The sequence below is a fragment of the Pseudorasbora parva genome, chromosome 17, assembly GCF_024679245.1.
Source record: "Pseudorasbora parva isolate DD20220531a chromosome 17, ASM2467924v1, whole genome shotgun sequence".
In the NCBI taxonomy this organism is placed as follows: Eukaryota; Metazoa; Chordata; class Actinopteri; order Cypriniformes; family Gobionidae; genus Pseudorasbora; species Pseudorasbora parva.
In genome coordinates this window covers 25,505,137-25,530,484 of record NC_090188.1, presented here as the reverse complement: position 1 = coordinate 25,530,484, position 25,348 = coordinate 25,505,137, and the positions used below count along the sequence as shown (strand labels likewise).

Genomic DNA, 25,348 nt, shown 5'->3' with positions numbered 1-25,348 from the left:
GAAATCATTGCATATAAAGAGTGTAGGCATTGTGGATCTTTTTCGCCCAGATTTGTTTGTCTCTGATTGGTTAAACTTTCTTATTCATGGGGTGTTAGTTCTTCCTAAGCAATTTAACGTTTAAATGTTTTTGACGGTTAAAAGTTAAAGTCAAAAGTTATGACATATAACTGATGGCTTCAACAGAAACATAACATGAGCTCTGACATTAATAATTAATAATATATTAGCCTTCAAAGGTTTATACAGAATCATTTAAAAAAAATAATAATAATCAGTTTTGTACCTTAGGGTAACGCCCCAATGACAGCAATGTACCATTTTTTGACAGTATATATATATATATATATATATATATATATATATATATATATATATATATATATATATATATATATATATATTTTTTTTTTTTTTTTTTTTTTTTTTTTTTTTATGGGATTTTTACATCTGCAGTTTTACAGGTTGTGCTCAACTCTGACATGACTTAAGGTATCATTCATATCTGTATCTCAAATGGTGTGGGACAAAGTTTAAATCCTTCACCCTAATGAGCAATATTAATGGTTTGCTTTAGGAATAACTGCTAATTTAAATGTTGAGCTTTTTTGTAAGTTCCTCAAGTCGGATTAACATATCAGTCTGTGGATTTTTTTTTATTTTTTTTTACAAAAGTCTCATTTAACTCAGTGGTGTGTTATATAAAGTGGCAGGATATGAGAAAAGCATTTGCATGCAATTGTTTTCAGCACTGTGGGGTTATACCGTACAATACAATTTAGTTGCTAAAAGCTTCCAAAAAAAGAAAGCTGACATTTTTGCATGGGAGAGATGACCTTTACACAGCTGAGAAAAGCTGTGTGGAGCTTTTGCCAGCCACGACACAAACACACACCTTTACCCACCCACACACACAAAGCCAGCTGCCAGACATTGCCTTGTAAATGGCCACTGTATGTGCCAAGCTGAAAATTTGCAGCAATCAGCCATCTTAAGCACTGTGAAGGCATCTAGAGGTTGTGATGTCCCAAGACAGACTAACATAGTGGCTCTTTCACGTACACATTTCGAAAGTAGTAAAATATGCAGCCGAGAACGATTCACGCGCTTGTCTCGCGCAGATGACGACAGAGCGTTGTTCAAGCACCCATCTGTGGACTCGTTCCTTCAGCTCTGGCCATCTTGCCTTCACTAAGAATTTTGACAGAAAACGAATAAAAATTAGTGGTGTCAAAATGCGATTTTTTTCCCACTTTAACATGTTAGAAATATCTCACGCAATTAACGTAACATCTGTTTGTTTGTTTTTCAGCTATATTTTATTCAAGTGTTATTAAACCATTCTAATGTGAAACGATGCAAAAACTAACTCAGATCATTACTGGTGAGCGCCTGTGAACAAACACCCAAAAAGCATGCACAGAATGACGCTTCCATTTTTAAAAACATTGTTTTATTTAATTTACCATCTGAAATCAAGTTTTTGCGCTGTGTGTAAGCTATTGCAACAAAAATCACCCCATTGTAAAAATACATTGAGTTAGCAACTCTGTATATATATATTAGGGCCGCGACTCGATTAAAAAAATTTATCTAATTAATTAGAGGCTTTGTAATTAATTAATCGCATTTTAATTGCATATAAATATTTGACCTGAGAACAATGAGAGGTAATTTTTCACATGTATTTTTAGTATACCATTGAATAATGACTGAATACATAAGCTTAATCAACAAAATATTGTTTATTTATTTCAGTCCAGCAGACCAGTGCATGTTTGCCAGTTTAGCAAAAGCATTTTTGTGATATTTGAGGCTCAATGTGCTGCGGTGATACGCGAATTCCTTGTTGTATAGCTTGCACACAACCATGCTCTTGACGACGCTTCCATTCTTTCGTTTTTTAAAACAAAATTTCCCATCCACGGGACCAAGCAAAGCAGTCTCATCAGCTTCTTCGTTCCATAGCTTCGTTCATGTTCACATGATTCGTTGTTGTCGTGACTCCGGAGCGCTAGTTGGTGTTCCAATATAATTGGTCCGTCGAAACTCATTCATTGAAAAACGTTCCGCGGTGCAAAAATAAGTGTGGTAAATTGTTTTTTTTTTTTTTTTGCGTAATTAGTAAACGCGTTAAAGTCACGTAATTAACGCGTTAAAGTCACGTAATTAATTAATCTTAATTAACGCGTTAAAGTCCCGGCCCTAATATATATATATATATATATATACAACTCTGTATATATATATATATATATATATATATATATATATATATATATATATATATATATATATATATATATATATATATATATATATATATATATATATATACATATATATGACAGTATATATGCAGCATTTTTTTTTATTTTTTATTGTTTTATCAAAAATGGTATATTGAATAGCAATACTTTTCCAGGTATCGCATCAAAGTTCAAAATTCCAGTATCGTGACTACACTAGTAAACAGTATATGAACAAGTATTAGCCTTTGCAGTGTGGTTGATGCCCAATGTCACTTTTTTCCTTTGAATAAAGGTTGAAAAGGCCCTATCACGGTTTTCCATATTTTTAGAGTTAGTTTATGGAGTAAATATATAAGCTATAAAGTGTGTGTACATAGATTTTTTTTTTAAATGGTGGGTGCTGGTGTATGTATGCATTCAGGCCAGTCAGCGTACACTTACATCAGTGATCATTCCTATTGTACTGGGATATGACCCTACTCTGAGGAGATAATTTAGTTACCCCAAAAGCTGTTCCTAGAACTAATATCGTTCCCAGTTCCTGCAGTGCGAACACGCTTAAAAGCGGGTACTTCCGCCATTAGTTCTAGGAACTATGAAAAGGCTCCTCCAGTGAAAGCCCCTATAGTCACACACATAGAGACCAGGTTGTGGCTGCAGGGGATGGTGGGGGCCCAGACAGCACTGAGTCAGCAGCAGAAAGGAAACGATCAGAGCCCTAGAGGAGAATACATCAACACCTCCATCCTCCTCTCCTCCCATCAACACCAGCACCACCACCATCCGTCTTTCCACTTCACCTCAAAGGGGCTCCGCATGCCTGCTCATCCATCTCTCACTGACCAGATTTCTGCAGCACGAGCTCATTGCTGTGGGTCTGATGCAAATGGGTCCTTTTTAGTGGAGGCTAAGACATGTAAAACAGCGTGAGGAATATGTAAAAACAACAGACTGACAGAAGCAGACATTGTTCCTGCAAAGACTGGTGGGCGCCACACATTGTCACTCAATCACACACACACACAGGCCGACATCATCGCACAAAGACGAGTGATTTCACTTCCTTCATCACAGCTGATCTCAGCAGGATAGTAATTCGCATACTGTAGGAGAGGGGCTGAAATGTCATCCTCACATTATTAGACTGACCTTCAACTTGAAGGCAAAGCTAGCGGGAGTTTCTACTTTACAGTACATGTTGAAGGTAAAAAAAAAAATCTTGTTTAAGAAATCTTGTTCAAGTTTGAAAACCATTAAATAAAAAGAAAAGCTCTTTTATGTGGGTAATTCTGAGACCATTTCAGAATATGAACATGATGGACAGGGGTGACAAGATTTGATGTCACACTCTAGGGATTCTGCTTGTGATTAAAAAAAACGAATGATTAATTATTAAAGGTCCTTGCACCCGGGGCCACCGCCACCTGGTTGCCTCGGGAAAACAGCTAATAGTGAGTAAGATGCATTTAAGCAGGTAAATATAGAAGAAATACAGCAAAGTCATTTTGATGTGCTACACTTCCTGCTGCCAGCAGGCGGCACTTTGACTATAACTGAATATTGCCGTGTATATGTCTTCAGGTCAGGACTATTATCAAACGTGAAGTTTAGGGCAGATTGGACATCGTATGGCGATTTTACAACAACTTTCGTTGCGAGTTTCGTGGCGTTAATCAAATAGATTAGGCAAGTTTTGCATGATTTAATGTTTCTCTAGCCTGTTTAGTGCTTCATGGCATATTTAAATGAGTTTCTGGGAGGGAATTACAGTGTAAAGCATGGCATTTCCTGTTGCCAGCAGGTGGCGTTATGACTACCTGAATATTGGCATGTAAATGTCTTCAGACTAAGATTCAAATAAAATGTGATGTTTGGGGCAGATCGGAAAATGTATGTCTGAGTTACAAAAACTTCCTGTTTCATGGCGAAACATCGAAATTTGTCAGGCCACCATTTGTTTCCACTTAAGGGAAAACTCAAGATCTTTGCAATTTAACGTCGCGAAGGGCGACGCTCGAAAAAGCTATTAATTTGGGAGAATAATAATAATAGGCTGAGCAATTACAACAGATTGTTCAAGAAACACTTCTTATTATTAACATTGTTAAAAAGAGATACTCTGCTTAATATTTTGGTGGAAACCACAAACATTTTGAGATTTTTCTGTCAGGATTCTTTAATGAATAGAAAGGGAAAAAAAGCATCTATACAATGAAAATCTTGTGTAACATTATAAAAGTCTTTACTGTCACGTTTAATTTCTTTCAAAACAAAATCTCTGCAGCCAAAATTCAACACAAAGCATAGGTCAGACAACCACATATGGTCTCAAAGCAATGATAAACGGCACAAATAATCACCCCTCACTCAAGGACAAAGAGCAACGGAGAGAAACCTTCTCCAGTTTCTTTAATCCTCGGCTTTCATCGTCCCAAACAGCAGCGACAAATTGCCAGTTCACTTTGGGAACAACGGTCGCTAATGGGGGGATGGGGGGGTAGAGACCCTCAAGTAAGACGTGTACACAAACTGTTCCCCTCATTTACCTGTCATCATTCCATTCCTATGTGCTCTTGAGCCGTTCTTCACAAAGACATGAGGTACATCCGATACGTCGCTCACACCAGCGCCCAAGAACGCTGAGGCACAGACGCTTCTGAGGTGTTAAGAAAAACACATCTAGATCTGACAGAAGGACTCAAGTTTCATCATGGGAAGGTTCAAAGCCAAGGTCTTACACACTTGAGTTAGAAGAGAGAGACACTAGTCTGTAATATCCTCCTTCCTTTTCACAAGTATTACAACAAGTGATGGGCAAAGTAGTCAGGGTTTTCCTTCAATGACTTGGAAGGAAGAAAAGTTGTTTATTGAAAGTTTGTGATTTCTGCTGTGCTGACACTGTGGCCTTGTCCAGTGAATGGACAAATAAAATGTTACATTATGTAAACAGAAAAAGGGCATGATGACCTAAATTCACTGTGCTTGAAGCTTAAGAGATACATTTCTACAGTTCTGCTGAAGCCACTTAGTATTCAGTCATTCAATGTTCATTACCAATAATGATTTTCCTCCATTCCAAACACTGCTAAATTATTTAGGGGGGGTTTGACTGGAACTGAACACAAACATGTAGCCCTCCTGTATAAATCAATTGAAGGTGATTGTAAAAGCACATATCTTACGTAGCATTGTGTGAGCTTCTTTGGAGAACATGAAAACACAATGGGGTCAGTCTTACTCCAGCACACTGATTCACAGCAGATGTGAATTCTTTAAAGTGCTGTAAAGTTTTTAGTATATGTTACTCATAATAGCAGCACGTTTTTATGAGCAGCTGTAAATGACGGTTTCTATCATATCTCAAGATTTAAAAATTAAATTTGAAGGATTTAGCAGATATAAAGACCAACACTGATTAAAAATTGATTCAAGCGAAGCCTATATGCATTATTCTCGCGCCATAAAAATGCATGAAGGCAGCAAATGAACAAAAGGCATGAACTGTGGTTAGGCACCTAGTATACTAAATAATAAACTTCATACCGACAGCTTTAATCATTGTGTAACTCTTTTTGTGCACTCTGCCAAATGAAACGTCCTGAAATCTAGCCAAACAGGCGGGAGTAGATAGGTCTGCAATGACTAAGAATGCTGCTTTATCAAGATTATCTACAATTTGTTCTACTGTTTGTGTCAGCGAACCTTTAATGTCATTAAGCAATGCCTCCTCTCTGAGGAGCGAAACTAACAAAAACCACTGGTGAGCTTCCTTTGATAACAAAGAATAAATATGGATGGATGGATGGATGGATGGATGGATGGATGGATGGATGGATGGATGGATGGATGGATGGATGGATGGATGGATGGATGGATGGATGGATGCCACCAGTTAATTTATGTGCAACAACACAACATTAATGCTGCTATGACTGGCGGTGGATTTTAAATCACTACTAATTTGAAAGAATAAATTATTAAAAGGGGGGGAGAAACACTCAGTCAATTTTATGTCAGTCTTGAGTACCTATAGAGTAGAACTGCATCCTTCATATCTCCAAAAAGTCTTTAGTTTTATTATATTTATAAAATAAAGATAGGCTGTTTCGAGTCTTTCCAGAAAAAAAAACGAGCTGCGGAGTGGGGGCGGAGCTAAAGAATCACGAGCGCGCTCAGATATTGTATTGAGAGCATCTGAAAGCTGTGACATCCTCAATTGTGGAAAAGAAAATCTTATGTTACCCTAAATAAACCATAGCTATCAGTCAGATTCAACAATACAACTATACATATATGATCCAGAATCTGACCCGGAGGCTGAAATTGAACAGAAGCAGCGCAGCAACAGCAGGACGTCTCTGTGTGTACTGTAACTGTATTTAGCGGCCTTTCAACATTTGTGTGTGTTTACTCATGGTTTATGAGGACATGATTTGGTTTATGGACTGTTTATGCGACTAAACAGTAGCGGTAGCAAACGAAACGGTTTTGCACGTCAGACTAGTGTTTCCATAGAAAAAAATTAATAGTAGTCATTTTGAATGAAGAAGTGCGCTTTGTGTTTAATATGTTTGGCGTGGTTTACCAATAAACAAACAGACACCTATATTGGTCAGCTAAACAAATGTATTTAAACACACACCATAGATCGCATGCTCCATTGATAAATTAACTATACTCAATCGTGTTGTTTCCTGATGTTTACTTACGCGACGATATCCAACTAAGTTAGATGAATATACAGATATTTGAAGCAGTTTCACTCACCGCCTGCTTCCAAAGCACAACCGTGAACCTTTATCGCTGGAACAGTTTCATCAAAGACACACTTTTTTGGTGACATTGTTGATTTTGTGAAGTCCTGTGACTGCAGTGGGGCATGCATTTGCTCTCTCGCTCTGGTCATTCGCGCACTTTTCCGGGAGAAGAGCCCATACGTACAAGGAAATTCCGCCCCATTCTATGTCACACAGACCCGTACTCAAAAATTTTTTTCCTGAAACTTGTGAGAAACCGGAAAGAGAATTTTTGACAAAAATACTCCATCAAATGTCCAGTTTAGTTTTTGAAACTTTGTCTATGTTTAGGATGCGAATCCAAGTCTTTAACAGTGTAAAAAGCTCAGTATGCATGAAAAGGCATTTCACCCTCACTTTAATGATAAACACAACAACAAAACTAAATAGACGCTTTTGCATTCTGCTTAATCACTGAATCCATCCAGTGCACTGAAACATTCACTTCCTAAAAAGTCCCACAATGCACTGCAAAACCCAAGGTGCATCGATGCTCACTATACTACCTTAACTTAAATCAAGTGAGCCAACTCACTACACATAAGGACCAATAACAACCCGTGATATGTAAAAATAGAAACCATTATTTTATTTCACCATAAACATATATCACTAGACAGGTAATAAACACAATCTAGCTGTTGTACATGTATGTCGCAAGCAAAGTATTTACCATGTTGTACAATGAGGACATGGTCAAGTCACCGGAAATGGAGTGTGTAGCGAGCTAGTGTCCTTTACTGTCCTGACCAGTGCCCGAATTAGTGTATACGATATACTGATTCACAAACTTGGGAGCTAGGGAACTGATTGAAACGCGTACCCATCCTTTTCACGTCCAGAGTCACATTGCTTAAATAGCAAATGCACTCGCTCCCATCTGTTCACCCATGGGTGTGCTGGTATGAAAACGAGGTACGTTCAGGCGGATTGTTGGCCTATTTTGAGGCAACTGAAAACGAATGCGCCATTTGACCAACTGCCACGGTGGGCAAGTGATGTAACCGTCAACACAGACTATCGCAGAAAGCCTATAGATTAGCTGTGGAGATCAGGGCTGCAATAACTAACTGATAAATATTAATTGAAGAAATAATGAACAATGATCAATTACCAAAAATAGTTGTTTGCTGCAGGCCTGTTGGAAACTTTTTCAAAACAAGTGCGTTTCAAACTGAAGAGAAAGTCCTCAAGAGACTTTCAATTGCACAGTTAAATTCCTACTGTGAAGACGTGGAGGCTTCTATATTTGAAAAGGAGTGAGAAGATTGTTATTTGGCTAATTACAGATTTAGGGCTGAAAGAGTAAACCATTAGAGAGGAAGAGAGCGAGGTGCTTGAGTAAGCAACTTGCTGGAGTCGTGAGACTGTGGATTCATTGTCTGCTGATGGCATCTTTTATCTATTGCAATACTGATAGGCCTAACGGAGTAGTTTGGGCCGGAGAGTGGTTAAAGGGGTGGGCCATCTAATCTGATCAGAGACCATTGTTTTGAAGCTCATTTACCACTGGGGGGTCCAGAGGTTTCCACACAGTTGACAAGTCAACCCAAACCCACCCCCCATCCCTGCGGCAAACACAAGAAGGCCCTTGAAAAAACAAGCGACAGACACAAAGGGGAAAGCGGAGAAGACAACCCACAGGGCTATTTGTGAGGATTTGCTCATTCCTCACTAATACACAAGAGTGCTGACCGCTGACTCAGACCTTTGGTTCGAGTTTGAACAGCAGGAACTCAGCTTGGTGAGACTGTTGTTGCTGTTTAGGAGATTCCTAGTCTCCAGAGACCAAGGAAGTTAATGCTGAACATCTGGGATCTGCATTTAAAAAAGAAAGGGTGAGGGGCTAGGGGCTAGGGGAAGACGGTATTGACTTGTCATGTAAGGCAACGTCTAATCTTAGAATGGGGATGGTCATATAGTACAGGAAATAATTCATCTCCACTATATCATGCTGCCATGAACATGAACACTTATACATAAGACCCCATCCTGCAAATCGTATTCTGCCATACTGCGGAGGTCTCTGTGGAAGTGGCAGGGAGGATGAGAAGTCAGCAGCACAGAGATCATTGCTAATTGCCTGTGGTGAATGATTATGGAAATGAACCAGAAGTATATAGCAAGAATAAGACACAAAGCGGATATTTGGCACAAGCTTTTTCAAGTTGCATTTTAACTGGGCATGGGTTCAACATTTAGAAAGCCCTGCAACTATGTATTTTAGAAGAAAGGCCAGATTTTCATTGACACTTACATTGGTTGTACATCTCAGTTTTTATAACTTGCAAATGTAAACATTTGGAAATTATGTATTGTATTTATTTGTACTATTGCTGGTAATTGTTTTATTTTTCTACTGATTCTTGTCATTCTTCATTCATTGTATTAATGACTTGAAATTGTAATGACATTAATTGTATTAATGTTTGAACTTCATATTTGTTAGGCTAACAGTTTTTCTTGTGGTGTAAAAATTCCAATCAAGAATAGTCAGATAGGTAAAATGTTGGTATCATAACCTTATTAAAATACAAAGTTACAAGTGTCAAAAACAATGAAAACAAAACCTTTTTTGTGGAAACAATCCTTAGTGTTGAGACCTGTTATATTAAAGGAACAGTTAAATGTGACATTAATTATAATTTAAAGTTGTTGTATATTTTAAAGCCAATTAAATGTAAAATAAAATAAAATAAATAATAATAAAAAATAAAAAAAAATAATTAGTTGACATTAATTATTTGACATTAATTAATTGACATTAATTAATGTCAAATAATTAATGTCAAATAATTAATTAATGTCAATTATTAATTATTTGACATTAATTAATTGACATTAATTATAATTTAAAGTTGTTGTACATTTTAAAGCCAATTAAATGTAAAAAATAATAATAATAATAATTTAAAAAATATATATATATATATATATATATATATATATATATATATATATATATATATATATATATATATATATATATATATATATATATATATATATATATATGCCTTTCAAATATACTGTAATGTTAAATGGATATCATTATTTTTATTCTTTAAAATAAAAACAATTTTATGAAACATTCCTTCGTTCTATGGTTGGTCTGCAGTAATGATAATTAGCTTATTTAAAATGACAGAAGTCTATGGTATGTCCCCAATCTAGCAAGGTAAACATGAGAATGTGTGTAAATGGAGTCGCAGGAGACACTAGAAAAATACTCCACAGATCTCCTGGAGCTGGACAGCACAGCGCTGAGCTCGGGATTGTTTGTTTGAGAATGGGCCAGGGGGATGAAATATACACTCGAAGTGTAAAGATCAGAATGACAAACCCTTCAACAAGTCTTTGAAAAGAGCGACTTTAGGTATGGCTTTGATTTTGACACACTCTTGCTGTAAATTCCATTCAAGTGAAGAGGGCCATATAAGAAACACGCGTCAGTGAATAAAAGCCTGATTTAATGCGACTTATTTGCTTGTCACGCAAAGAATGTACCGTGAAAATCCCTGAAAACAGAGGTCAAACATTCTTCAGGCATAAAGCCTGAACAAAAAAAAAATGCTCGTTTGCACTTAACCGCATCAAGTGCTTTAATAAACTTAGCTATGCTCATCTCCACCCCCTTAACTACAACGAACGAGAGCAAGGCAGCAGGAGAAGGGCTTGAGCTCCATCAAAGTCATGTCTGTTGTCAAAACACATTGAGATGGTGGAGATAAAATAAATGGCATCTTTTGGAAAGATGAGGAACACTCATCCTTCCAAACAACAGATGACCCCTGCCATAGACTCCCCCAACTGTATTGAAATAGTGGTAATCGGACCCTCTTGGGGCCCTCAACTGGGGCCCTTTGTACGCCTAAGAGTCAATCAAGGGCCGATGACAGACAAAGCCTAGTCAGATTTAGGAGAGAAATGCGCCGGAAGGGTCGATGCAGAGACCGGAGTCATGATCCATCCCGAGGCGGGGGGACAGACGGGCCTCTGCCCATGATGCCCTGCACTGACCTCTTGTCACCTACGACTGTCCCCTGCTTCTCCACCTCTGACCCTAAAAACACGACATCTAGACCTGCTTTAAAAGCAGAGGGTAGATTGCTTAATCTTCAAATTAATACTGCTAAAGCTATACAACAAGACATGATTTAGCAATGATATAATTTATTGTAATATATAATAATAGTTATATTTTATTAATAGTTGAGTGCATGTAATCAATAAAATAAATGTAACAATATTTTAATAATATCAATATTTATTAATATGTTAAAAGTATTATTTTTACAACAGTTTTAGTATTACATTAATAGTGTGATAATAACAGTTATTGGTGAAGAGACAAAGGGTAACCTTCATGTCTGTCCAAAACCTTTGCAGTCAAGTCACACTGTAGTGAAAGCAGGTCAACCATATCTATTCTACCAAAGACCACCAGCATTTAAATCAGTGACAGACCCAAATTCTGTGAAATATAACAGTTCCTTTATGAGAAAAACAATATGTAAAAGTTCATCAAACAATATTTCATTATATTTCAGGGATATTTGGGGATATTTCAGCTAAAAAAATATTTTGTTATTTGTATCTATCTACAATGTGATTCCAACCTTTTTGGCTTTCTTTCTTCTGTGAAACACACTGGCCATTTTTTTCATTATAATGGCAACTGAATGACAGAAATGTCCCATGTGTTATTTATGTTGTTTTTGTTTTTTGTTGATTATAATGAGGTGAATTTGGTTGATTATAATAATTACAAAATTGTGGGGTTAACTATATCCTTAAAGGGATAGTTCCCCAAATATGAAGCTTGAGCTTCCATATACCTTAACTGATGCGTGCATTCATAAATGTTTATATGAAAAAAAAAAACATTTATATAAATGATTTACAGAATATTTGGACTAAACTGCTTGATTCATATAGATTAGTTCTATTATCAGTTTATGATCTTTTTAAAGCATCAAAGTGTCAGTTGTGTCTCTGTCTATAGAGGAAAAGAAAGCTCTCAGATTTAATAAAAAATATATTTATTTGTGTTCTGAAGATGAACTAATATCTTATTTATATATTTATTATTATTAAATGTCAGTCACATTACACACAATAAACATGAGCATAACAATAAAGTTTTATGGATTTGGAATGACGTTAGGGTGAGTAATTAATGACAGAATTTGATTCCTGCATGGGTGAACTATTCCTTTAACAATAGGAACAATATAACAAGCTAGGAGAACCATACCTGCTTGCCAACAGTTTAGGCAAAACACAATAACTGCTGATTCCAAAGGGGTCTGCGCAGCTCAGGAACAGACCAAACTGTCCAACGGTCTTCAAAAGCCCTTCGGAAATGATGACACACACACACACACACACACACACACACACACACAGACTGTACAGCTGGCTTATGAGCGAGCAAATTCACCATTTGGAGCCACTTTAATACTTAATAAGCATAATGAGGCTGAACATAACGCCTGACTTCCGAGCTTAAAAATTCATAATGTGCTGTGAAACTTAGATGGCACTAACAGCACACTCTCTAACAGACACAAACACACCCCTAAAATAAAGAAAGCTCATTGCTCCTTTAAATAACACATACCAGGGCTAATCAATTGCCTTGCCTTTTCTCAGCATATTTAACATATAAACGCCATTACTTATTTTTTACACACAAACACAGAAAGCTCATCTAAATAACTCTTATAGCGGCCTTCAACACAGACACATGAAATGCCCACTCAAGTTGCCTATTCAAGGCTGCTCAATAATCATCTTTCTTTCTCCTGCTCCCCCTAGCGTCCACAGTAAGTACAGCACGAGAGAGAGAGAGAGAGAGAGAGAGAGAGAGAGAGAGACAGAGAGAGAGAGAGAGAGAGAGAGAGAGAGAGAGAGAGAGAGAGAGAGAGGAGGAAGCCACAAGCTCCGCCCCCAGATGACATCAGTGCTGTGTTGAAGCAGAGCTGGAGGCAGATGCAACCTCACACTTGTAGTGAGCTCCAGACAGCTGACCAGCTCTGCCAACTTCTCTATCTTGTCTCTCTCTCTGACCCAAAGGAGTGTGTGTATGTGAACAAGTGTGTGTGGAAATAAAAACACACCCTGCTATTCGCACCATTGCTGCTATTGAGCCTTTCTGACACTGGGCTCTTTTTGGGGATTGAAATCATCTTCCATCTTATTGGATTTATCCTACGGACTGAATTTATTCTTTGAGGATATTCTTTTTGATTTTCCTTTTTGAATTATTGCTTTGGCAGGTAAGTGTATTTTGTTCTGGGTTTCCCCTTATTCTTGGGCTATTTTTAACCCTTTCCCTTATGTATTTCATCACCCTGAGGTTATCAAATACCTTCAGCACATGCATAGAGGAAATTTGCATCTATCCCTTACATCCCAGTCCCTCACAAACCTTCACATTGTAGACTTTACTTCTAAACTTTCAGATTCAGTCATTTGTTTGCGACGAGGAAAAGGCATTTTATTTCAGTTGTTGGCAAACCCTAAGGGATTTGAGGAGAGTGAAATAGCATTTTAAAGTCACAAGTACAGTAGTCATGAAATTCAGCAGGATATACAGTCCTTCATTTGCCATTTAGAATTCAACGTCCATCTCCAAAATTTTAAAACAATAGTTCGCTTTAAAAAATACTGGCTTAATTGAATAACCTTTAAGTTGTTTCAAATCTCTATGACTTACTTTCCTCGAACACAATATGACATGTAAAGCAGAAATGTAAAGGCTCAGTCACTATTCACTTTCAATGCATTTTTTATATAATGAAAGTGAATAGCGAAGGCTGTCATTCTGTCTAACATCACATTTCATTATAGGTTTATGAAATGAACGAATTTTAATTTTCATTTCTGGGTGAACTATCCCTTTAAGTCTCCATTCCGATGCCGCGAATAAAAGCACTAAGGACGCACACAACTTGCATTTTATTCTCACCATCAGCACTCTATATCAATTAGTCTGCTCTAACGATCTTTAAACCAACGTTCAGAAGAAAAAAACGCAATGCAGATTGCTATTTGCCGCCTGCAGTCAACAGGAACATATAAACTTAACGCGGTGCGTGAATATGTTCTTGTGCGAGATGCTTATCGCTAAATGAAACGAACAGACGTCTATTACAAATTAGAACATATATGTATATTAATAATGGCCAAGCTCTGCACTGGAAGCGTGAGGAGAGAGTGATTGGAATAAAGAATAGGCGAATCGGGGATGCGGCGCGTACACTCCATGTACACTGCGCGCGACGCCACAAAACTAGAACTCTCCCATTATAGAAGCCGCTTGCAGCGCAGACAGATGCAGCTTCGATGATTATGAGGGTCACGTTCTAATTTGAAATACTAACGAAAACTCAAAAGACTATTACATTGGCGCGCAATTAATGTGCGCCCTGTGCTTTTCAGTGAGAGAGCGAGTATGTGGCGGAGTGAAGAGATCTGAGGGTGTCAGCTGCTTCAGGATTTTCCCATCAAACGAATTTCCCTTCTTTTAAGCCTTCCAAGTTATCTGACAGATAAGCTTTCATATCTGTTAGGCAGAAAAAGTCAAGATTGAAATAATAGTTTTGTGCCGATAAAGAAAGAGGGACTGTGAGATGATGATAAGAGCCAAAGCCTTCAGTCAGAGCTGATTAAATCAGTTTATAAGACTAATTCACATTAGACAAGTATACAAAAAAATTAAAATTTTAAATGAACAAGACCTCTTTTTTAAAATCCCTAATATATTTTCAAGTGCAAGTTGTTTTCCCTAGCTTTAAGCTTCATCTGTGCAAATGCACTAAAAGACTGTGTATTCAGAGAGGTTAGTTTCTTAGCATGATAAGAGCAGAGATACACAAATTATCTGTTTTGACTATGTAAGGAGGGTGATAGAATTAACTAACCCATTGTTCTTTGTTGGACGTGTCAAAGCACCCTGTGGCAGTCTTTTTCGCTAGCATAAACAATTTGTATCAAGTGATTCACAGATACTACACCTCCCGAGCTTTTAAAATGCAAATACCAGTCTCCCTTACTAATGCACAGCAATGCAAATGAACCAACTTTCTATATTTTAATACAAAAATCTAAGCATCCAGTGTATGTTTAGTGGCAGCCAGGCAGATAGCACTCTTTGTTTCAAGCCATGAATGCCGGAGGCTAAATCCAGTGGTCCGTGGCATTCACTCAGAGTCAACATGAAATGGTCATGTCTTTCAGGCCTTCAGAAAATAAAGTCTGTCGCCCTTTGTGCTGAAGACAAAAACAAATCGTCTAGTAGAATTCTCCTCATGTCGGCAGCCAACCTCTGACCTAAGTGAGGCCTTTCCATAAAATGTACCTTCTACAAGCCTGATAATTTTTTTAAACATTTAAGTAGACGGCTGATTTGTATTGCTTTAGCGGCAATATACTTTTCTGTGGACAAATTATGTAACAAGCAGAAAAATTGGGCTTAAATTTCAGCTTTGTTACAGATTCCCATTTGAAGTGGAAACAAAAAAAGTACAGTGAAGCAAATGAACCCATCCCTTTTTGCCCTTGTCCAGCAACTGCTGCCCCCTGTACCCAGGCAGGGGGTACATCTGTGGTAATTAAAGCGCTGGTTCAGCCTCCATGTGTCTGTGTGTATCTGCATGCAAAGGCCTGATACAGAAGCACCTACCACCCCCAAGTGGGAAAACAGTGCAGCTGCCACAGACCACTCTCTTTTTAGTGCAGTACAAAAGAAAAAGACCCCCTGTCTCCTCTAGAATCCACTCTCACTGCCTGAACGCCAGCCAGGGACAAACCTGCGGATCATCTGCCCCAAAACCGCACACAGAGGGGAGCCAGGAACACAATAGCCTGCTCTTAAATTAACGTTAAAGCCGTGCTAAAACCGCTCTTCTCGTTTCCAGATATGTAGGCAGAAATGTTTCATCTATCGGCCCACTAGGCTAAGAGAGGTATGATATGCATTCATGGACATAAGATACATGACAAAATGAGGCATTTCGTTTAAATCCTGCCTCGGGTTTAGAATCTATTATCTACTGAAAACAAGAGCTGTTTTCATAAACATAGCCCAGGACCTACCAACGAAGACTAGTGCAAATTTCATTTCATTCTAAATGCCTCTGTTCATGTATGGGCATGATCAAATGTGACAGTAGTTTTTGGGAACTAATAGAAAACATCAGTTCTAAATTTAAAAATGATGCATAATGCAACGTTTGCCATCTTATGGTTTAGCCTAATTACTCTAAAAATGCTGAAATATATAAAAGCAAAGCACTGTCATTATAATAATGTCAAATATTTGTATTTAATATTCCAGTTTTCATATGTATTAAAAAAATAAAATTATTCAATATCTCTGAAAAATGTTATGCATTTTAATGTTGCATTAATCACATTAAAATATAACTTTTTCCCTTAAATGCTTTAACCCATTTCTCAGTGCCTCAACTCAAGTGTTCTGAACTCAAGACACTAAACGAGCAAAAGGTAGTTGGCGGTGGCCATTTTAACCAGGATGCTCGATTGAACATCACTTTGAGCAGAGCAATGGAGCAGAAGCAGACCTAGCCATTAGAACGATCTCCTAACGGGAAATGTGGCCTATTAGAACGATAGTGAGAGGTGCCCGTCACATTCAGTGGCCTTTTATCTCTGGCTATGAGCAGTGGGTGGGTTAGGGGCTGGAAGATTTAACCAAATGTGAAAAAGCTAATAATTCTAAGTGAAAGAAGTTCAGTAAAGCAGAAGAGCGAACGCCAGGGCCCTTATGCTTAACTTGTAATGAACAATGGACCACTGCCACTTCATTGAAATCCGAGGAGCAGGGAGAAAAAAGAAGAAATGATAATGCAACCACTCATCCAGCCAGATCAAGGTTTGCATGACCCATTGAGACAGCTGGCATGACAAGCTTATGTGAAGCGTATAAAGTAGATGCCCTCCTTTATTTTCTGTTTGGCCTTTACGACCATAACATAATACTGGCCCACATTTATTTCCCAAGATACCTGTGCTTTTATCAAGGTCTCCTGATTAAGATCTCAGTTGAAATATCATGGAATAAATAGCCACCTGTGAGTGAGCACCTTAAATTTTCAAAGAAGTATTGCGGCAGAATAAAAACCCAAAAGGGGCTTGTGTTACACCAACTTCCTTGTGCCCGCTCCTGTGCCAAGAAGTAATTTACATTAAGTATAGTACATAAAGCAAGAGCAATTCCATCTCCACAATTTCGCAGTCTGTTATTTGTCAGACTTCTAGCAAGATAGCTACTGGTAAGCTACTGTACACACAATTCTCCAAATCAATACATTTCCTCAGAACAGTTGAAAAATTGCATGCTGATCATTAACCAACTATTCACCATTCCTGCAAGAACTTATTTTCCTCTTCAATAAATCTGACAATCAGGAGGCACATTTTTCAGGATTTAACAGTAAGGAAGCAACTTAGTCTCTGTCAGCATACTGAAACCTCACTATCAAACATCACCTGCTCTTAAAGTGGGGTCACAGCTGCTGTTTCTGAGCCTTCGTTAATCTACTAATACAATAGTAGGCACATGGAGCACTTAGACGCAACAGAAGGATGGGATGTACCATTAGGCCGTGTTGGTGAGACCTGTTATTAAGTTACAGGGCCTTCAATTCCCTAATCTCTCCTTGTCACTGCCTACAACTGTTTCAAAAGTTGCCTGGCATACCCCAACATGTTTTACAGGAAGGTTACCATCCGCAGGTCAGCAGAAGGGTTTCAGGCAAGGGCACAAACCGCGGTGATGGCTGTCAGTTGGAGAAATGTATATTGTCAGTCTATGTAACAGGAAAGATGCACCGTGGGAAATTACAGAATGGAAGGTGCAGCATAGACGTCTCTTTGGGGCCACTGGAGGTGACTTGCATGAAGAGCCCATTTGGGTATTCATGAGTTTGTGAGACAAAAAAACGTGTTCATCTCACATGTACATTTTTGAGCAGTGCGAGGGCGTTGTGTTCAGGCGCTGTCGGGGCAGCCCGAGGGACCTTTGGTGGCTGCTCGACACCTCAGCAGCAATATGCTTCACCGTGAATCTTATTTTTACCTTCACCATCTCCTTCCAGAGCGTCTTCAGCCTCTCTGAAAGCACAGATCAGCGGACAACGTCGGCAGGCAGGAGGGAGCTGTCTTTGGCCATTGTCGCAGGGCCCAAGCCGTGGTCGCTTTTCTTATGCAAAGGAATTCTTTTCAGCCATCACCACAGAGAACATTAGAGGGGGGATGTTAGGGTTAGAGGCAGACAGAACAACGAACATGGCTATCCTGGCAGCACAGGCTTAAGGCAAGGAAAAAGAAAGGTTTTTATAAAAATCCACACAACATCTCCACTAATCCAGGTTTCACAAACAGTGTCCACTATCAAAGGACTGCAGCCCAGGGGCTTTTCTCTGTGGTCATTTACCCAGAGGCAAAGAAATCCCCTGATATACAGAAACCCAATAAGCTTAAGGGACTTTCAAAATCTCATCTCAACCACACACTCCTCTTATTTTTCCCTCACTTCAATCTGATAAGTCTCAAATGCAGTGAAGCGATCTACAGGCCATAACAATCCATAAAAATCCAATCCATTGTGGTGTACTATTTATGTTAGGTGCAAACCTTGAAAACAGAAGCTAAAGAGCTATCGGTTTACGTCAATGTATTGGTGATGGCAATGTGAAACTGTGTTTGAAAGACAGTGGCCAACTGCAGCTGGCTGCATCACTGTCTGACTCAATCTCAGCCTTGGCACTATCATCTCTGAATTAAATAAGCGCTGCCTAACAGCATATTACACCAAGTCAATAACTCATTCTCAACGAGGCCATGTAGCTTTTCCGGTGTCATGACGTATTCAGATGCCGTCAGTAACTAAAGGATCTGATCTTAGACTTATTTCTTTTTCTTTTCTCTCTCTATCCTTGCAGGTAGGAAGTTCAGCATGTGAGAGGGAGTGGGTGTCTGCACGTCAGGCACAGGTTTGTGAAACGGGAGCCAGGGAGCCAGAGTGCTACAGCAGCACAGGAGATTCTGCTATCGAGCCACGAGGCTGGATACTTTATTCATGCTCCTGCCGGGAGTGAGACTACAGGATTCGGGGCTAACTTTGGAGCCTGATTTTAGAACCGAACCACCCTGGATTTGAGCCCAGCGTACTGCAGACGGACAGTGGTCTTAACGCCATGACCAGTCTGCTTCGCGAGAGACGGGAGCAGTTAACTTCTCAAAGAGGACTTTCTGTTACACACAAAAGGGTCTGATTAGGAATAACAACTTAAAATAAAAGGATTCTGCTCTATTTCCTTTTTTTTTTTTTTTTTTTTTTAGTACTTTTTTCTAATTAAAAATTACTGAAACCGCATGCCTGCACAGGGAAAGGCTGCCTGAGGTCTGTCTGGAAGTGGAGCTGCTTGCTTTATAGGTTTATCTACCATGGCAAAGCCTTTGATTGCATGAACTGTGGAAGCTGCTATACAAGAAAGGAGGTCAGCGGTACAAACAAGGATCAGTTCAGCAAATACCAGCCTGGTCAGGATATAACCAAAGAGACCCCTTTGACAAGACGGACAAACATCTCCTGAAAGAATAGAAAAGAAGGTTTAAAGCCTCATTGGATTTGGGGTGGTAGCAGAGGATTAACAGGCATTTCTAAATCAGGTATGACGAATATGGATGTTCTTGCTATTCCCTATCTTCTACTATCTGTGTGCACAAACAAAGGTAATGAGGAAAATTTGAAATTAAAATAATAAATCAAACAAAAAAAAATTCACATTGTAATTGCCTATGGAAATTATATTAAAAATTCTAAAATATATATATATTCTAATAGCATCTGAAAATAACATTTTGGTTGGAATAATTTTCTTTTAATTTTCTTCCAAGTTACAAGGCTTAAACCTTTTGCAAACTATCTTGCAGAAATACAGAACAAAAAGACAAGCCGATTTTACATTTAATTAACAAGGCCTGGCTTTGTTCTACCACCAGTTTTGAGCGATGAAATGCAGTCTTGAAATGCACTGGCTAACAGCAGAAATGTGTAAAACAACAAGAGCCGGAGATTATATTACACACAGCAAAAGATAAAACCTCTTACACACAGGCATCTCATTCAAGAAACGCTAGCAGGTTTAAGGATTTGTTATCTACATTCACAGCTGATTAGAATATACTTCCACTTAAATTTGACTTGCTTCTGAACCTCTTCTTTTCCTCTTATTTACCTCTGTAATCCCTCTTTTTTTACTTCTTTGTATTGTTTTTTAATATAAAAATTATTTTAATCAAGATGAACACCCCAGGCATGTTTCCATACCATTTTTTTTTTCATTTGTTCATGTCATTGGAAATGTTAATAGCCTCTTTTCATTAATTCAACAGCAGACATATAGTATTATTTTTTCTTAAATTGAATCATTTACTATGAAAAATGTGCTGCAGGCACTGTACATAAAACAGCAATTAGAGCAGGACATTGCAGTTTCTTTAGACCGCATGAATTTGACTTTTTCCCTTCTTCTTTCTCCAAGGGCAACAACCTCAAAGAGGACATTAGCGATGGCAAGCAATTACAAGTCCTTCTTTGTCTTCTTCATCAGAGCTGGGCTTTTGCTTGGCCTGGCCAATCCGTTGGTGACCTCAGCCTCCTGTCCCTCGCAGTGCCGTTGCGACGGGACTTTCATATACTGCAATGACCGGGATTTGACTTCCATTCCTTCGGGCATCCCAGAGGATGCTACAGTACTTTTTCTCCAAAACAACCGCATCAAAAGTGCAGGAATCCCTACGGATCTACGAAGGCTAAACAATGTCGAAAAGATCTACCTGTACTGCAACAATCTTGATGAGTTTCCCACCAACTTGCCACTGAATGTCAAAGAACTTCATTTGCAGGAGAACAATATCCGGACAATCACCCATGCCTCCCTGGCACAGATTCCCTATATTGAGGAATTACACCTTGATGACAATTCCGTGTCAGCTGTCAGTATTGAAGAAGGTGCGTTCCGGGACAGCAACCATTTGAGGCTGCTCTTCTTGTCACGGAACCACCTCAGCACCATACCTTCCGGTCTGCCAATGACTATTGAGGAGCTTCGTTTTGACGACAACCGCATCTCGTCCATCTCAGAGGCATCCCTGCAGGATCTTATAAACCTGAAGCGACTGGTTCTGGATGGCAACCTATTGAACAACAGGGGCATTGGGGAGCTGGCCTTGATGAACTTAGTCAATCTGACCGAGCTCTCGTTGGTAAGAAACTCCCTGACATCCCCACCCTCCAACCTGCCGGGCACAAGCCTGGAAAAGCTAAATCTTCAAGACAACCACATCAATCACGTGCCAGCAGGTGCCTTTGCTTTTCTGCGACAGCTGTACCGTTTGGATCTGTCAGGCAACAACTTGAGCAGTCTTCCCATGGGGGTATTTGATGATCTGGATAACCTTACCCAGCTGCTCTTGCGCAACAATCCCTGGCACTGCAACTGCAGGATGAAGTGGGTACGTGACTGGCTGCGCACTCTTCCATCTAAGGTTAATGTGCGTGGCTTCATGTGCCAGGGTCCCGATAAGGTCAAAGGGATGGCCATCAAGGACCTATCCACAGAACTGTTTGGCTGCTCGGACACAGAGATTCCACCTACATTTGAGACAAGCACAGTCTCAAACACTTTGCCACCCTCTCGACCCCAGTGGCCCTCATACGTAACTAAAAGACCTGTTGTTAAGGGTCCGGACCTTGGAAGAAACTATCGTAGCACAACACCGTCCAGTCGTAAGATCATCACTATAAGTGTTAAATCCAGTAGTGCTGAGACGGTCCACATATCTTGGAGAGTATCTCAGCCCATGACGGCCCTGAGGCTCAGCTGGCTAAAGCTGGGCCACAGTCCTGCATTCGGATCCATAACTGAGACCATCGTTCAAGGGGAGAGAACCGAGTACCTGCTCACAGCTCTGGAACCCGAATCCTCTTATCGGATATGCATGGTTCCCATGGAAACTAGTAACATTTACCTGTCAGACGAGACACCAGTTTGCATTGAGACAGAAACTGGTTCCCTGAAATCATACAATCCCACCACAACCTTGAACAGAGAGCAGGAGAAAGAGCCTTATAAAAATTCCAATCTGCCTTTAGCTGCTATCATCGGAGGAGCAGTGGCCCTTTTGGCTATCATCATGCTGGCCCTGGTGTGCTGGTACATCCACAGGAATGGTTCCTTATTTTCCAGAAACTGCACATACAACAAAGGGCGCAGGCGGAAGGATGATTACGCTGAAGCTGGAACAAAGAAGGACAACTCCATCTTGGAGATTAGAGAGACCTCTTTTCAAATGATTCCCATAAATCACATGCCTGTTTCAAAGGAGGAGTTTGTGATACACACAATTTTTCCTCCCAATGGCTTAAGTCTTTACAAGAGTCCACACAGTGAAAACAGCATCAACAACAGAAGCTACAGAGACAGTGGAATACCAGATTCAGACTATTCTCATTCATGATAGTGTACACGGATTACAAAGACATTTTATTGCTAAAGAGTGACTTGGAGGCTGCTTGGTCTTTTGCAAAACACTGGATTGAAAAGACTGAGAGAGCATCGTTATGTACATTTGCCATATAATTTATATTTAAGGACGATTTATTAAAAGGAAAAAGGTTCCGATTGCAGGCCATCACTGAACCGTCGGTGTATGTTGCCACAAACTGCAATTCTATATTTTAGATATTTGTAGTCATTTGTACTGTACTTCCTTTACTTATGGTTTTAGACCAATTAAAAAACATTGTGCTCTACTGAGATATGATGACTTGTCAACTGTGAAAGTGGGTTTTCATTGCTGTGTTGAACAATCAGATATTAGAAAACCATGTAGTATAAGCACAGGTCAAAACTATTGCTATGTTGCTGTCAGTGAAAAAAAAAAATACAACAAAAAACAAGGCTGCGGGAATATAGGACATAGTTGATCTAAGGAAATAAAGACACAAGTGTTTTGTTAATTTTAAAAGGAGGGCGGGCACAGACTTTCTCCGGTGTCACAGAAACCTCTGGGTTTCTTTAGGAATCCTGGTTGCCCGTTTCAGAACGCTGCCAGGCTTTACATCACTGCAACGTTTAGGAAGCAGATATCTAATAATTCCTCTCTGCCCTGGAAGAGGAAACAACACAGCACAGAATCCTAAATCCTTTGCAAGCGAAGCACACAGATCAAATGAGAGTTTACTTTGCAGTCAAATCAAAGCAGATGGGCTAAAATACAAGAATATAACTAAATATCGCTCATTTGGGCAAAGGGAAAAACATTTACCATATCCCTCAGTACAGTTAACCACGTCATGTAAACGTAGCCTGCAAAAAGGAATATATTGTGGGCAGAAAAAATATGGCAAGAAACACATTTGGGCTCTTTTCTATTTGGAATATAAAGTGTCAACTATTTTTTTGTTCATATAATTCTTATTTGTATTTTTGTTTTCTAATTCAAGCCACTTTTATGTTGCCACAGTTAAATTGTTCTTTACAACTGAAGACCAAAGTGCATTGAATGCCCTTTGGCCAGTCTTGTATGTGCCTTGATCCAATGCTTATTGTATTTAGCTTTTTCAACAACAAAAAAATCAGTGACTTAACTTTTTTCATACACACTTGAATATGATAGGATATTGGTCATATTGCAAAATAAAAGTGGATAAAACCCAACTCGATGGTCTCCTTTTCCCCAAAAGGATGCTTTCCATTTATTTTTAATCCCTTTAAGCTTTGTATACTCCTTTCCAGTACTCAGAAGTGTTCATGTAAACCAGGGGTGCCCAAACTGAAGTACGCATACCCCTGGGTGAGGTGACAGAAGGGGTATGCGAACAAAATGTTGTATTTTTACGTTCATTTAATTCTAGCCCAACTTAAAATAACATTAAAAGAGAGCCTGTATTTCTAACAGGCAAAATGTAACTAGTGTAAAAACAGGGAAATGGTAGTAGTAAAAAAGCCAAGTACATGACATCCAATCAAATTACCTCATGTTTTGTGGTCAAAACCATCTGCATCTACACAAGCAGCGTGTATATAATGCAGAGTATCCTGTCTTAGCAAACCGTGCGACATTACTGACGTTCAATGCAGTGCTTAATTTTAGCCAGATCCATATGATATCCTAAAAATGTCACTTTTTTTGCGTTCCAGCGTGTTTTTAAACATTGCGGCATTAACAAGGGTATTAAATGGTGACAGTGCGTGTGTGGGATAGACAAAGCAAGCACAGGGTTATGCAGATTTACTTGGAGGTTTTGCAATCAGCTTTAAGTTTAAAATCACTCTCATTGGTTGGAGCTTACTGCTAATTGTTTTGCACACAGTAAAGTAAAGTTTGCAGAGTAGTGTAATGTTTGGAGAGTGTATATACCTGACAAATGAATCCAATAAAAATAATTTAATGTTCCCAAAATGTCAAAAAGTCAGTCAAGCATATTTTCCATTTTCCATGCACGAGTAAAGCTGATGGTGTGTGATCAAAAGACATCCCACAGATAATCAGGATAGTGTGAGACACGAGTAACAAGAGTTAGATCAGTCAGAATCAGAAATTGACATAAATGGAAAAGGCAACGACGTCAAAGGTGAGAAAGAACATCACTGATCAATTGAATAATATTTTGTCTCAACATAGCTATATTCATGTACACTCTGTTTTTTATTAAAAAATGGTTCATTTGGGTTCTATATAGAGCCATAGGGTTCTTTACTCAATTTCAAAGAACATTTTATGCTAAAAAGGTTCTAAAATGACAAGAAAGAACCCTTTTTGTCACAAAGGTTCTTTAGGCTATTATTCATTCATATATTACCTTATTCTGCAACATTTTGTAGTTTTACTTAAATTGTTGTTTATTAAACTGTTGTAGTAACTTAGTATTACATTTTAATAATACTGTTTTTTGGAGGAGAAAAACTGAAAGGGCACTCTTCATGTGATATTGATTAACTACATAAAATTAGATAAATATATACATTTTCTAACCCCCATATCTTGAATTTTGTGATCATTCACATGCATAAATGTATTTGAATACACTAAATAATGCAGTGAAATGTTTGTCAATAATATGAAATATTAAAATCTGGAAAGGACAAAACAAATGATAATGATGAATGAACCCCTAAAAGGTTCCATATAGAACCTTTTTCCTGGTTACAAAGAACCCTAAAGGGTTCTTTAGATTGAATCCTTAAAAAGGGTTCTATA

General features: G+C 38.7%; 2 protein-coding genes across 2 annotated transcripts in view; one reads left to right on the top strand and one right to left on the bottom strand.

Moving 5' to 3' along the window:
• macrod2 (mono-ADP ribosylhydrolase 2) overlaps positions 1 to 25,348 on the bottom strand; it is a 667,187-nt gene that overhangs the window by 545,618 nt on the left and 96,221 nt on the right. The window lies entirely within an intron of this gene.
• On the top strand, positions 13,062 to 23,805 carry flrt3 (fibronectin leucine rich transmembrane 3). Its single transcript, XM_067421758.1, has 3 exons — positions 13,062 to 13,329; positions 19,021 to 19,750; positions 20,626 to 23,805. Exon 3 carries the CDS (start codon positions 20,654 to 20,656, stop codon positions 22,601 to 22,603), a length of 1,950 nt encoding a protein of 649 aa, XP_067277859.1. The 5' UTR covers positions 13,062 to 13,329; positions 19,021 to 19,750; positions 20,626 to 20,653; the 3' UTR covers positions 22,604 to 23,805.